The 15,184-nt window shown below is 42.6% G+C and overlaps 1 protein-coding gene across 4 annotated transcripts in view; it reads right to left on the bottom strand.

Annotated features, from left to right (window-relative positions):
• Nucleotides 1–212: 212 nt before the first annotated feature.
• Nucleotides 213–15,184, bottom strand: part of raph1a (Ras association (RalGDS/AF-6) and pleckstrin homology domains 1a) — a 94,284-nt gene continuing 79,312 nt past the window's right edge. For all 4 annotated transcript variants that reach the window (XM_033617427.2, XM_033617425.2, XM_033617428.2 and 1 more), the window contains 8 exons: nt 10,219–10,340; nt 10,042–10,107; nt 9,096–9,239; nt 8,867–8,977; nt 7,225–7,323; nt 6,968–7,088; nt 6,677–6,807; nt 213–2,682 (listed from right to left, as the gene is read on the bottom strand). In XM_033617427.2, the coding sequence (XP_033473318.2) occupies nt 346–2,682; nt 6,677–6,807; nt 6,968–7,088; nt 7,225–7,323; nt 8,867–8,977; nt 9,096–9,239; nt 10,042–10,107; nt 10,219–10,340 (3,131 nt within the window). In that variant the 3' untranslated portion in view covers nt 213–345. The remainder of the gene's footprint in view (nt 2,683–6,676; nt 6,808–6,967; nt 7,089–7,224; nt 7,324–8,866; nt 8,978–9,095; nt 9,240–10,041; nt 10,108–10,218; nt 10,341–15,184) is intronic.

Raw genomic sequence — 15,184 nt, forward strand, 5'->3', positions numbered from 1 at the left:
CTTTTGTATATTTCAATGCAAAGCTGCACAGACATTGTGAAAAAAGCTTGATAGGTGATTTTCTGGCTTGCTTGTATACAGATATATATATACATATATATATTTTTACTCATGTCATTGGGTTAAACATGTATTGGTAATGATAGTAATAATGAGGATAATAGGAACAATCATAATCTGAGATTAAGAGTAGGAAAGACGACTTGCTACTTGCTCGGAATCCAAGGGTGGATGGTTTCGGATGAGGAGAGACGGACAAGTCAAGACAGACACTGATTATTTCTTCTCTGCGTGAGACCTAAACAGTCAGTTCAGTTCTTTAGGCTCCAGCCGGCGTCCTCGCTCCTACCAGTCACTGGATAGTTTGGTGCTTTGGTCCCGTTTCGGCGGAGCGGGAGGTGGGCCTCGCCGCAGCGTTGCATAGCCTGAGATGTTGGCATGTTTGGTGGAGTGGGAGTGCGTGTGGTGGCGGGACAAAGTGTGGGAGTGTCCGCGGACACCCTGCTGCTGCTGCTGCAGGAGCTCAGGGGGCGGGGGCGGGAGGAGCGCCATGTCGTCCATGGTGCCCACAGGCTCCATCTTAGAGGAGGAGATGAGGTGGGAGGAGGTGAGGGAGCCGTGGCGAGACACCGACTTCCTCTTAAGGGTGCGGTTGAGGTCTTCCAGAAAGTGGGGCTTTAGCGCCAGGGAGCTCGGCCCCGGTGATTTCGGAGAGGTGGGGGGGACAGGAGAGGAGGAGGAGTAAGAGACCAGGGAGGGAGGTGGGGTCTGAGACAGAGGAGGTGGCGACAGGGGCATTGAAGTTGTGTTGTCATATGGGGTGGTGTTGCTGGTCCGCCGGTTCAGTGTCGGAGGAAGGACCGTCCCCTTTTTCAGTGAACCTTGTTTCCATGACGAGGACGACAAGGAGGGTGTTGCCGACTGTTGAGGCGGCTGCATCTGAGGCTGGGGGTTCACCACGGCAACCTTTGGAGGGTGATGGAACTCTGATGGGTGGGGAGGAGGAGGGAAAAGCTCAAAGTCACTGGGGGGAGGTGGGAAGTAGTCAGGCGAGTCAAGGTGAGTCGGCTGGGAGGGGGGAGGTGGGGGAGGAGGGGACGGGAACTCAACGGGCTGATGGTGCTGGCCCGTCTGCAGCCCCTGGAGAGCCAACGGCAGGTTCGCCAAGTTCAGCTTCCCCGGCTTCGGAAGTGGAGCAGGAAGCGTGGAGGAATCTTTCGAAGGAGACCCAGTCGCTGACGAGGAGCTGGATGAGGTACCCGTCTGAGGAGCTTGGCCAAATTTGCTGACCAGGCTCTCCACCTTCTTCGGCCTCTCGTCCTGGGTCTCGCCTGAGCTGGACCGGATGGAGGAGGCTCTCTGTGGGGCCGGTGGAGGCCCACGCTTCATGGATCCTGTGGATGAGGCGGAAGGCGACTTCTTTATGGGGGAGCCCGTCTTGGAGGAGGGTGGAGGAGGGAAATCTCCCACGGAACTGTCAGGAGGAGGTGGAGGGAACTCTGGGGACTGCGCAGCCACAACGCCTCCTGGCTGCCATTTTGGTTTGGCCTTGACCGCCGGAGGAGACTGAGGAGCACTGAACTTCGATCCTTCCATGGAGTTAGAGGCGGGCAGAGAGGCGGGGGCAGCATTTCCTGGGAACTGATTGACAATCTGTTTGACCAACGAGGAGGTAGCGGCCGCGATGGAGACTGAGGAAGAGGAGGAGGGAGAGATGGCGAGGTTTTTGGAGGAGAGGCTGTGCTGCTTTGGCAGAGTGGGAGGAGGCTGATTTGGAGAGTGTCCTGTGGAGAAGCTTTGTTGCTTTTTCACCGGGCCGTGGCCGCTGAAGGGCTGCGATGGCGACACAGGTGAGAGGGCGATGGGAAGGGAAGAAGGACCCGAGGGTTTGGGAGCAGTTTGAGGGGGAAAACCACCAGTGAAGGTTTTGGGAGGTGCAGGAGGGGGCGCATTAGGGGACACAGGCCGGAGAACTTGCAGGGAGGTTGGAGGTGAGAGCTCAGCCGGAGGTGGAGGAGGAGGAGAAGTATCCTCACTCATCTCTGGCGTGAAGTCGTACACCATGTTGGGAAACTTCTGTGCCAGGAACTGCTGGAGGCCGGTGTTGGATAAGTGATTGCTGGCGTTGGGGATGGGCTCCGGAGGGGGAGGTGGAGGTAACCCATTGGCCTCCAGGCTCTCTGGTGGAGGAGGCGGGAGGTAAGATGGCTCCTGCATGTCCTCCTCAGGTGGGGGTGGTGGTGGGAGAGCAGAGGGGCTTGATGGAGCATATTTCAGTGCAGCCATGGCTGAGCCAGGAGCTGGCACCGTGGGTGGAGGAGGAGGGGGAGGAGATGGTGGTAGCTGAGAGGAGGTGCTGTAGGTAGCTGGGAGGGTGTTGTAGTTGGATTTTGCAGACTGGACTGGAGGGGCAGGTGGTCCGCCTCCTGCCTGCTGGGCCCAGGACTGGTTCTGACCCTGCAGGCGAGCCAGCGTGCTGTACTTCACGTAGGAAGGGGTTGGCGCTTGCTGATGGGCCACACTTTGGATGGCGGGAGGAGGCGGAGGTGGAGGAGGCGAGGGCGGTGACGGGGAGGAGTCTTCAGATTGGACGAGGCCGTCGGTGTAGCTGGTCCGGGTTGGGGGTTGGGGGGAGAGAATCTGGACCGGCATGGGCCTACTGATAGGGTCGATCCTCATCATCTGGAGAGGGACGGAGAGACGGAGGAGAGAGGAAGAAGAGGGAGACGTAATGAGGAGGAGAAAGAGGTGAGGAGACACAAGAGAAAGGGGTTTGGGGAGGAGAAACAAAATTACCACAAGCAACAAACAATTTCATCCATTTCTGAAACCAAACGATCCAACACATGATGCAACAAATCAAACCAGAGCAGTCTGAGAACACACCGCTGTTAAAACTCCAAACACACTGCAGCACTGAATAAGGTCAGTTATAATGAGATCACAAAATGTGTTCACCAACTGAAAAAACATGCTTCCCTACAATGATCACCTGACAGGGACAGTTCAGACTTTTTAAAGTGGGGTTGTTTGAGGTACTCATCTATAGTCACTGTATATTCTAGAGTAGACATCGGTTAGCTCACAGAAGTTTTGAAAAGCGAGCAGGAGTAACGACACAGAAGCTAAGTGATGTGCTGCTGTGGATGGTGGCAGCAGCTGAATGTATTTCAGCCACCAAAAAAAAATCAATATCAGTTTTAACTGCACGCTATATTTAGAAAATTCTCACTGCTTTAACTGACCTTCAGACGGCCTTTTCCAACGAAGCCATTAATGACTTCCCTGTCTGAAAGAGCTGGTTGAGAGTAAGTTAAAGAAGTGAAAATATTCTAAATATATATGCACTTCAAGTGTTGTTGATTTTTTTAGGTGACTAAAATACATTTAGCTGCTGCCCCCGTCCACAGCAGCACATTAGGCCCGTTTCCACTGAAGAAGTTCCTGGTACTATTTGGGGGGCAGGAGCTACTACAGGAACGTCCTCTCACTCGGCCCTCTCAACCTCTGTGTCTCCACTGAGAGCGGAGTAGGAGGAAGGTTCCTGTAAAGTTACGGGCTCTGAATGTGACATAATCGTTGCGCGACCATTTTGACCGGGGTGATGTAGGGGCGTAGGGACGCCATTAGCCGATAGCGGTGTCTAATAACTTCGGTCACGGTCTGTGAAAAAAATATTTTTTCCAGTGGATGTCTTAGTTACAACATGACTGAGCTAACTGGAGTAGTTTCATGTCGTATCCGACAACGGGAGGCTTTTAACAGATGACGTCCTGATGTTAGCTTTGCTGCTGCTGTTAGCTGTTAGCTGTCCCTTTCTTTCTAGACATCGTGATTTCCCAAAACTGAATAAATACCACACATAGCAACACAAAACTGCTTTGCTAGCTCAATCATGTTGTAACTAAGATATCAGTTGGAAAAACTACGGACCGTTTATTGAGTTATTACAGACACCGCTAACAGCTAACGGTTACGGTCACATCCCGCCTTGAGTATATCCAATCAGCACCAAGTAATCCCCAAGCCCCAGCCAGGAGTTTCTCGGGGCCGTTCTGAGTACCTACCACGAGGCAGGGACTTGTTTAGCCCCTGTAAAAGTCATTACTAAAAGTGTGTGTCATATAAAACTAAAGTGATGGTCAAAGTTGTCACAGTGAAATTTAAGGTGTGCTGATGGATTCACGTCATCAACTCATGCATTGAGTAACATTACAAGTTAACGTTCCACCTTAAAAGTTGCCGGCAGTCGGCCCAGTGAATGAAGTTATTTTTTTCTCTTTCATTTTATAGTTGTAGTTTACTGATGTATGAACAGAGGTTACATAAAACCAGAGTGACCGTCCTCTACTGACCAATCAGACTGCAGGGTTTCTAGCTCCACCTTTTAGTACCAGATCTGTGTGCTAGGTACCCCAACAGAGGGGGGACCAAACATGGGGACGCTAAGGAACGCTTCTATTGGGACCATCCACAACTTTCACTGTGGGAACATTAAACTTGCACACTGTACTGAACTGAAGCGTACTGCTGGGTGGAAACAGGGCTTTAGTGTCCGTGGCGGTGCTCCTGCCTGCTTCTCCGAACTCAGGGCACGCTGCCCTTCATCTACTGTAGGTAATAAGTACCTCATTCAACCTCAGTTTGCAAAACCCAAACTATTGATGGACTTATTTATTAGAGCTCTTCAATTTTTCATCCTTCTGAACTGATTCTAAACTGTGACTGTTGCTCTGCCGTTAGCTTAGCTTCAGTTTGTAAGGTTTCAAGTTTTCTCTTAAAAACATATAATGTTGCGGAAACATCTGCAATTCATCATAAATCCATTTTAACTGCAGTTTTGCTAAGTGACTATCAGACGGCCTTTCAGTGGCATCAAACAGGTTTGGAGCTGAAACCGTCAAACTAAGTGCTGTTCAAAATCCGTCAATTTAACAGGTTAGAATCTGTGAGAAAAGTTTTCCTCATGGTGTCACTGTGGTGGTCAACTCTTGTCCAACTAGTCGTGGACTAAATAGTGTCATTGTTTGTCATATTACTTGTTGGTTAGGACATTCCATCACACCACGAGGTTAGAACAAATCAACAGTTCAGCTGCAGCCATTAAAAACAGACGTACAGTTCACATTTATATAAACAAACTAAGTCACGTTCACAACAAGCTGATCTGAAGACTCTTGTTCCTGATGATCAACAACTCAGTCTGAGTTCATCCTGATTTAATGTGCAACATTACAAGCTGTAAATATAAACCAGAAATATAAAACACCAGCAAAGAAACAGTTCAGTGTTCAGCATCTTAACTATTTGCTGTTTTTGGTCTCTTTAAGTTGGACCGGTTTAACAACAGTGAAAATGCTAGTGATGTAAACACATGTAATGACAGAGGGCTGAAAAACAGCTGTCTTTTGTCTTTGCAGATTAAGACCTTCCCAGATACAGATTTGAACCAGTCACCTGAAATACTGGAGTCATTAGGAAACACTGTCGGAGGGCGCTTCAGGTCCGATAATTTCATACGAGGATCAATGACAGAAAATTATTCTGGAACACCTGCGAGGTCTGACAAATCAAGTGTATCCCTGGTCACACATCTCTTTCTTTTAACTGATGTAAAATGTATATTTGTTGGTTGCATTCTGCAGAGTGAGGCAGCAGTGTTCATCAATCTCAGAAATCTGACCACTTACGAATGTGCGGATCATCTGCTGAGGACCTGATAATAACTTAACTGTGTTCAAATTAATGTAACTGGAAATTACACTGTTCAAATCAAGCACCATGTCGTCCCCGAGATGAGACCGTCAACACATCTTGCAGGACTCGCCTTTGAGATACTGTTCAGAAAAATCCTCTCAGATTATGAGGTCCATAAAACTGGCACACATCTATGGCGACAAGTGAAATCCTGTCTTATAGACCGAATCACAATTTGTTTACTATACTTTCCAGGTCCTGCATCACGTACATAAAATGAAACGGCGCAGAACAAACGTCAATTGGTTCAGTTCCTTCAAGGTTTTTTTGGATACAGGGTTCACGAGAATGAGATGAACTGGATCACAGTGCCCTTAACCTTTGACCTTTGACCACTAAATTCTAATCAGTGCATCATTGACTCAAAGTGGATGTTTGTGCCTAATTCAAAGAAATTCCCTCAAGGCGTTCTTGAGACATTGCTTTGGATTGGGACGTTGCCGATTTCACATTTCTCTCCAATACAGTCAGTCCCCAGTTATCTGCCCAGAAGTGACTGTTGTTAGTGTGATGTCATGGTGTTTCGGTCTACAGCGCATCAGCACCTCAGTGCAGAGTCCTTGTAGACTTCACATGATAACATTGTGCATGTCAGACACATCATAGTCCGTACTGAGATTCAGAGCTTTAGCTAACTCGACATCCACAAGTGCAACACAGACATCTCAGTGTTTAAAAGGCTGCAGCCGAACTGTTAACATGCCTGTTACATCACTTCCTGTCTAACCTCCACTCCCTCCTCCTCCTGCACAAAGAGGAACTGGCATACGTCCCTTCACCTTTGACCGCTGGCAGGGAAGCAGAGGGGAAACATGGGAAATGTAGTCCACAAGTCAACAGGGCAAAGACAGGAGAAAGGACAGGACACAGTGTGTGTGTGTGTGTGTGTGTGTGTGTGTGTGTGTGTGTGTGTTCACACCTCTCCTTGTGTTCCTCTCCTCCAGGCGTCAGAGAAGATGGAGCTGACCACACTCTGGGAGCGGGTGTGGCCTGATGATGTCATCTCTGACACACCACTGTCCGACTGGCTTGAGTGGTTGGACTGGGACTCTGAGGGAGCGCACACACGTTATGTTCAACTTTTACTACTGATGATGATGCTCATTATTTTTTATATATTAATGGATATTATTAATATTGATGGTTAATTTTTTCTGCCTTTGAATAACTTGTAGAAAAGAATTATCTCGACTCAATCAGACGGACGGACCTGGAAGGCTGGAGGAGCTGGATCCTGACTTGATGGAGGAAGAAGAGAGGGAGGACCAATCGTAGGCCGCCTCCGTCCTCCTCATCGCCTCCTGGAAGTTGATGTACAGCTGCTTCCCGTACTGAAGGACAGACAGACAGACAGACAGACAGACAGGTATTGTCACAGTGCAGCATGGAGACTGTTGGTGTTCAGATATCACTGTTTCATTAGCGTATGATAAGAGCAGCAGCATTTATGTTTTCTGAAGTTTTTACCTTGGCGATTCGAATACTGTTGATCCATTGTTGGAGGGTTCTGACATCATCACAGCAGAGGTACTTGATGTACTGAGACTTCTTCTGGATCTGAGGGTGCTACACACACACACACACACACACACACACTCTGGATTATTTTACAGGACACTTTGTTAACAAGTAGACTTATTACTAAGGATTAGGGTTGCAACAAGATCAGATTTCTACAGTGTAATAACTGTCTGAGAAAATATCGCAGTTACAGAGTCATAAGTCAAAATGACGCTTGAAGAAATGGTCGAACGAATGTTTTCTTACTGTAACTGAAACTTGAAACCACTTTTAAAAATGGAAGTTTGTGTAAAAAGTCTCCCTTTTTTTAAAACAAACTAAAGGTGAGATTCTCCTTCAATATCGTAGTTAAGCAAATGTACACGTATGATTAATATCACCATGTATCTTAAAACCAGTATACTGCTGCAACCCCAGTATGGATGCATTGAGTTATCAGCCGAAATTTGCCTTGTTGACAGCAGATGAGATCAAGACATTCACCGATGGCAGTGGCCGATGATTTTCTGTTGTGTCATGTCAGTTTTGCGAAAGTCTAAAAAGCAGAGCTTGAGACTAACAGCGTACCTTCGTCCCCTGTTGGCTTCACAACAAAAGGACCCAGTAAACTTGAGTTACATTACGATGCTGTCAACTCTATTCTGAGGCTCTCATGATCAGGGGAGTCGTAAAAATCCTTAAAGGTTTTGGCAAAGTCATGAAATTTTGTTGCATGTAATTAAAATGATACAGTATTCTGTGGATAACCTTCAATGTAATATGACATAAAGCCAAATTTATTTTCTGTCACTTTATACACAATATATATTTAATATGGGTCATTGAAAAGTTTTGAAATTTTGTCCATGAAAATGTGCGGGAACCCTGCTATTCAGTAAAACTGAGTATTGGACGAAGGTCAGTTTTGACGTTCTTATGATGTGTTCAGATTAAATCTTTTTGGTGGGGCTCTTGAATTAATAAAACTGTTAGAGGGAGAGCTTTGTTGATGTTTTCACAACAATTGAAAACAGATATTAAAGAGGGAAGTATGATAAATATGGTAAGAAGGCTTCTGAAGTTGTCATTCTTTTTAAATGGTGTTTTTCATGTGAAAGAAAACAGTGTAATAAAAGGCTGAATGACTTTAAAACATTTCAGATATTTATTCTTAATGATGATTTCTTTCTTCTCTTGGCATAAAAGGGGGAATAAATAATAACAAAATTATAACATAAAATCTAATTGTTATTTCAAACATCCATACTGGTCCACAATTTCACAATTGGTGCATCCCTACGTATTACTGCTACTATCCAGATTACTACTCGTGACTTTACTATAATTCCTGTCACCTTTGCTGCTCCAAACACTGTAAATAAATTATTTCTGATGTATTTACTGTCTAAAATTGAAATCAAACCACTGCAGTAATGCAATGAACAAAAATATTGTTCCTGTGTCCTTTCTGGTCATAACTGTCTTTACTCTGTCACACCACTAGGTGGAAATGGTAGACTGCAGTACCACAAACCAGACAGTAGTTGCAGATTTACAAAACCCCATCACTCCTGCATGTGTTTGTAAATGTACTTGTGTGTGAACGCACCTTCAGCACCATGCAGTAGTCAGTAGGAGCCTTGTACTTGCTCTTGTAGTCCTGGCCGTGGTAGACGTTGACGTGATCCAACTGAAGGAAACACACCAGGTCTCTGGATGCCTACACACACAATGACATTAGATGTTTTTCAGTGTTACAATAAGAAAAAATCATTACTGTTAAATTAATACTGATGTTTTCTCTTTACTGCCTCTCAGTCTCTTTCAGTCACACACACCTTGGCCTTGCCCTTGGGAACATAGTAGATGCCAGAAGCCCTCAGCAGGAAGTAGCGTTTCTTCCACGACTTCTTCCCGTCCTCTTTCAGCCACAGCACTCCCTCCATCTCTGGGACGGACACTGAGCTGCCACCGAAACACTCCTGACACACACAGAGACACAACAGATACAGTTTCAGTAACATTTGTTGACAGATTGACTGATAATCACTCTGTGATTAAGGTTTGTTTTCTGGATCTTCTACTAATTCAGATATTTTGATTCATGCCAAACTCACCTGGTTCTACACGACCACTGGACAACATGCAGAGTGTTGGTAACATAAACAGGCTAGTTTATAACAACTGTGTCCACAGTGACAGTGAGCAGAGCCACGGCTGGTTCAAGAGTTGGTCACTGGTCAATCTGGACTTTAGTTTCCAAGTTAATTTTGTGATGATTGTGGCAACAGGCAAAAGTCCAGGGGTCACCAAGGTAATGACTAAATCTCTGAAGACAAATTGCCACCGCAGATTTAATGGAGAGCAGGTGAGTTGTCAAGACATCTTGTGTTGGACTGAGGGACACATGAGTCTGATTACAGAAGGGGGGGGGGGGGGGGGCAGGATAAAAATGTGTATCATATGTAATATTTGATTCTTATGAAACTGACCACTGTTCTATCCATGATAATGGTAGTATGGAAAAGTTGTGTCTGCAGGTCTCAATAAGGCCCCAGCAACCTACAGCAACAAGATAAGGCAGCCTGCATGGAGCCTGTGAGGTGAAACTCAGCTGTGTGTGTGTGTGTGTGTGTGTGTGTTTGTGTGTTTGTGCGCCTCGGACCTGGAACATCAGCACCAGTTGTCATTCTCAGGACTGTGAGGTGGAGACTGTCCAGAGGATTTCTGGGTGAAGATGCATTTGAGGAAATAGCTGTGTGCAAGAGGAGAAAACAAACTAACCTCTAACAGAGCCTCTTTGTTTCTTTCAGCCATCTCACATGTCTCCTTCCGCCCCAACAAATAGTTCTGCAGCAGACAGACCACCGATTAGAAACACAAAAACATCTGTATAGTTTTGATTTAACAGGCTGACCTTTGGTAAACCCTCTCCTGTATATATGTGTGTGTGTATCTCACCTGGGGGTTTTTGAACACAGCATACTTCTCGATGCGTTCAGTGAACATCAGGCGGTTCTGGCTGTCTCTGGTCCAGTTCAGCAGGTTCTCCACCAGGTTCTCATGATCCTCGAAGATCCGCTCTGCACAGAGTCAATGAGATATTTTAGATTCAGTTCAGTCAGGTCAGAGCAGAAAATTAACCTGAATCAGAAAATCTGATCTTCAGGCTTCTGTCTCTTTCAAATTTATATTTCAATAGAGGGAGGAAGCAGATGTGGTCAGTATAATTCTAACTTTAGGTTAAATTCTAATTTCTAAATAAAGTTTTTTAACCTAAATTTTTAACAGACACCTCAGACTTCATTAACACAAAGACACGGAAGCTTCCTGGATAATGTTATAGGTTTGTGCTGCATCCTTAGAGACCTTTTTTTTCAGTTAAATTCAGTTTATTTTGTCTGTTTAGGAAGATGTCTGCCATTATACACAACAGCATCAACATCAATCCCTTTAGCAGCTGCTATGGAGTCTCCAGCCACAGCAAAAAATACAGCAGCACAATTGGTGAATTCAACCAAAATCCTTCAAATTTTATCCCCTAATATCTAAAGAACTTTGAGCTAATGAACTTCATATTACTGTAACGCTTCCTGCAACATCTGGATAACTTGATTCTCACTGATCTTATGGTGCAGATTTGTAATTTTTTCTCATTTTAAAAACATGTTTCAAGTTGTTTGTAATGTAGAACTTGTAAAATTCAGAAGACCTTCCCCTCTCCTCATAACCTTGCTCTCTTCACAGCTCTACAGAGGCTAAATGGCTTGTGGCAATTGGCTGCCCTCTTTTGAAAGCTGCAATTCGCACCCCAGCTGCTTTTCAGATGTTTCCCTCTGAGGATCGAAATGGACAAAAACATGTCAGCTGTGACCTACATTGAATTTGTAGACAACTGTGTTGACCTCACTAATAAAAATGCCTTTTTTTCTCTTGATGCCAGCTGTGTTCAGTTTGTCCATGACTGAAAAAGTCATAGTATAGTATGACCTCCACAACTATGAAAAAAAAGTCATAGTACAGCATGTCGTCCGAAATCATGAAAAAAGTCATAGTATAGCATGTCGTCCAAAATCATGAAAAAAGTCATAGTATAGTATGTCGTCCAAAATCATGGAAGAAAGTCATAGTATAGCATGTCGTCCAAAATCATGGAAAAAAGTCATAGTATAGCATGTCGTCCATAACCATGAAAAAAGTCATAGTATAGCATGTCGTCCAAAACCATGAAAAAAAGTCATAGTATAGCATGTCGTCCAAAACCATGAAAAAAAGTCATAGTATAGCATGTCGTCCAAAACCATGAAAAAAGTCATAGTATAGCATGTCGTCCAAAACCATGAAAAAAAGTCATAGTATAGTATGTCATCCAAAATCATGGAAGAAAGTCATAGTATAGCATGTCGTCCAAAATCATGGAAAAAAGTCTTAGTATAGTATGTCGTCCAAAATCATGAAAAGTCATAGTATAGCATGTCGTCCATAAACGTGAAAAAAAGTCCTAGTATAGCATGTCGTCAAAAACCATGAAAAAAAGTCATAGTATAGTATGTCGTCCAAAATCATGAAAAAAGTCATAGTATAGCATGTCGTCCATAACCATGGAAAAAAATCTTAGTATAGTATGTCGTCCAAAATCATGAAAAGTCATAGTATAGCATGTCGTCCGAAATCATGAAAAAAGTCCTAGTATAGTACGTCGTCCAAAACCATGAAAAAAGTCATAGTATAGTATGTCGTCCAAAATCATGGAAGAAAGTCATAGTATAGCATGTCGTCCAAAATCATGGAAAAAAGTCATAGTATAGCATGTCGTCCATAACCATGAAAAAAGTCAAAGTATAGCATGTCGTCCAAAATCATGAAAAAAAGTCATAGTATAGCATGTCGTCCAAAATCATGAAAAAAAGTCATAGTATAGCATGTTGTCCATAACCATGAAAAAAGTCAAAGTATAGCATGTCGTCCAAAATCATGAAAAAAAGTCATAGTATAGCATGTCGTCCAAAATCATGAAAAAAAGTCATAGTATAGCATGTCGTCCAAAATCATGAAAAAAAGTCATAGTATAGCATGTCGTCCAAAATCATGGAAAAAAGTCATAGTATAGCATGTCGTCCATAACCATGAAAAAAGTCAAAGTATAGCATGTCGTCCAAAATCATGAAAAAAAGTCATAGTATAGCATGTCGTCCAAAATCATGAAAAAAAGTCCTAGTATAGCATGTCGTCAAAAATCATGAAAAAAACTCATAGTATAGTATGTTGTCCAAAATCATGGAAGAAAGTCATAGTATAGCATGTCGTCCAAAATCATGAAAAAAGTCATAGTATAGCATGTCATCAAAAATCATGGAAGAAAGTCATAGTATAGTATGTCGTCCATAACCATGGAAAAAAGTCATAGTATAGCATGTCGTCCATAACCATGAAAAAAGTCATAGTATAGCATGTCATCCAAAATCATGAAAAAAAGTCCTAGTATAGCATGTTGTCCAAAATCATGAAAAAAACTCATAGTATAGTATGTCGTCCAAAATCATGGAAGAAAGTCATAGTATAGCATGTCGTCCAAAATCATGAAAAAAGTCATAGTATAGCATGTCATCAAAAATCATGGAAGAAAGTCAAAGTATAGTATGTCGTCCAAAACCATGGAAAAAAGTCATAGTATAGCATGTCGTCCATAACCATGAAAAAAGTCATAGTATAGCATGTCGTCCAAAATCATGAAAAAAAGTCATAGTATAGCATGTCATCAAAAATCATGGAAGAAAGTCATAGTATAGTATGTCGTCAAAAATCATGGAAGAAAGTCATAGTATAGCATGTCGTCCATAACCATGAAAAAAAGTCCTAGTATAGTACGTCGTCCAAAATCATGAAAAAAGTCATAGTATAGCATGTCGTCCATAACCATGGAAAAAAGTCTTAGTATAGTATGTCGTCCAAAATCATGAAAAGTCATAGTATAGCATGTTGTCCATAAACGTGAAAAAAAGTCCTAGTATAGTACGTCGTCCAAAATCATGAAAAAAGTCATAGTATAGTATGTCGTCCAAAATCATGGAAGAAAGTCATAGTATAGCATGTCGTCCAAAATCATGGAAAAAAGTCATAGTATAGCATGTCGTCCATAACCATGAAAAAAGTCATAGTATAGCATGTCGTCCAAAATCATGAAAAAAAGTCATAGTATAGCATGTCATCAAAAATCATGGAAGAAAGTCATAGTATAGTATGTCGTCAAAAATCATGGAAGAAAGTCATAGTATAGCATGTCGTCCATAACCATGAAAAAAAGTCCTAGTATAGTACGTCGTCCAAAATCATGAAAAAAGTCACAGTATAGCATGTCGTCCATAACCATGGAAAAAAGTCTTAGTATAGTATGTCGTCCAAAATCATGAAAAGTCATAGTATAGCATGTCATCCATAAACGTGAAAAAAAGTCCTAGTATAGTACGTCGTCCAAAATCATGAAAAAAGTCATAGTATAGTATGTCGTCCAAAATCATGGAAGAAAGTCATAGTATAGCATGTCGTCCAAAATCATGAAAAAAGTCATAGTATAGCATGTCGTCCATAACCATGGAAAAAAATCTTAGTATAGTATGTCGTCCAAAATCATGAAAAGTCATAGTATAGCATGTCGTCCGAAATCATGAAAAGTCACAGTATAGCATGTCGTCCGAAATCATGAAAAGTCATAGTATAGCATGTCGTCCGAAATCATGAAAAGTCATAGTATAGCATGTCGTCCGAAATCATGAAAAAAGTCCTAGTATAGTACGTCATCCAAAATCATGAAAAAAGTCATAGTATAGTATGTCGTCCAAAATCATGGAAGAAAGTCATAGTATAGCATGTCGTACAAAATCATGGAAAAAAGTCATAGTATAGCATGTCGTCCATAACCATGAAAAAAGTCATAGTATAGCGTGTCGTACAAAATCATGGAAAAAAGTCATAGTATAGCATGTCGTACAAAATCATGGAAAAAAGTCATAGTATAGCATGTCGTCCAAAATCATGAAAAAAGTCATAGTATAGCGTGTCGTCCATAACCATGAAAAAAGTCATAGTATAGCATGTTGTCCAAAATCATGAAAAAAGTCATAGTATAGCGTGTCGTCCATAACCATGAAAAAAAGTCATAGTATAGCATGTCGTCCATAACCATGAAAAAAGTCATAGTATAGCATGTTGTCCAAAACCATGAAAAAACGTCATAGTATAGCATGTCGTCCATAACCATGAAAAAAAGTCATAGTATAGCATGTCGTCCAAAACCATGAAAAAAGTCATAGTATAGTATGTCGTCCACAACCATGAAAAAAAGTCATAGTATAGCATGTTGTCCAAAACCATGAAAAAAGTCATAGTATAGCATGTCGTCCATAACCCTGAAAAAAGTCATAGTATAGCATGTCGTCCAAAATCATGAAAAAAGTCATAGTATAGCATGTCGTCCAAAACCATGAAAAAAGTCATAGTACAGTATGTCGTCCATAACCATGAAAAAAAGTCATAGTATAGCATGTCTTCCAAAACCATGAAAAAAAGTCATAGTATAACATGTCGTCCATAACCATGAAAAAAGTCATAGTATAGCATGTTGTCCAAAACCATGAAAAAAAGTCATAGTATAGCATGTCGTCCATAACCCTGAAAAAAGTCATAGTATAGCATGTCGTCCAAAATCATGAAAAAAGTCATAGTATAGCATGTCGTCCAAAACCATGAAAAAAAGTCATAGTATAGCGTGTCGTCCATAACCATGAAAAAAAGTCATAGTATAGCATGTCGTCCATAACCATGAAAAAACGTCATAGTATAGCATGTCGTCCAAAACCATGAAAAAAAGTCATAGTATAGCATGTCGTCCATAACCATGAAAAAACGTCATAGTATAGCATGTCGTCCA

This window comes from Epinephelus lanceolatus, chromosome 14 (genome assembly GCF_041903045.1).
Source record: "Epinephelus lanceolatus isolate andai-2023 chromosome 14, ASM4190304v1, whole genome shotgun sequence".
Lineage (NCBI taxonomy): Eukaryota > Metazoa > Chordata > Actinopteri > Perciformes > Serranidae > Epinephelus > Epinephelus lanceolatus.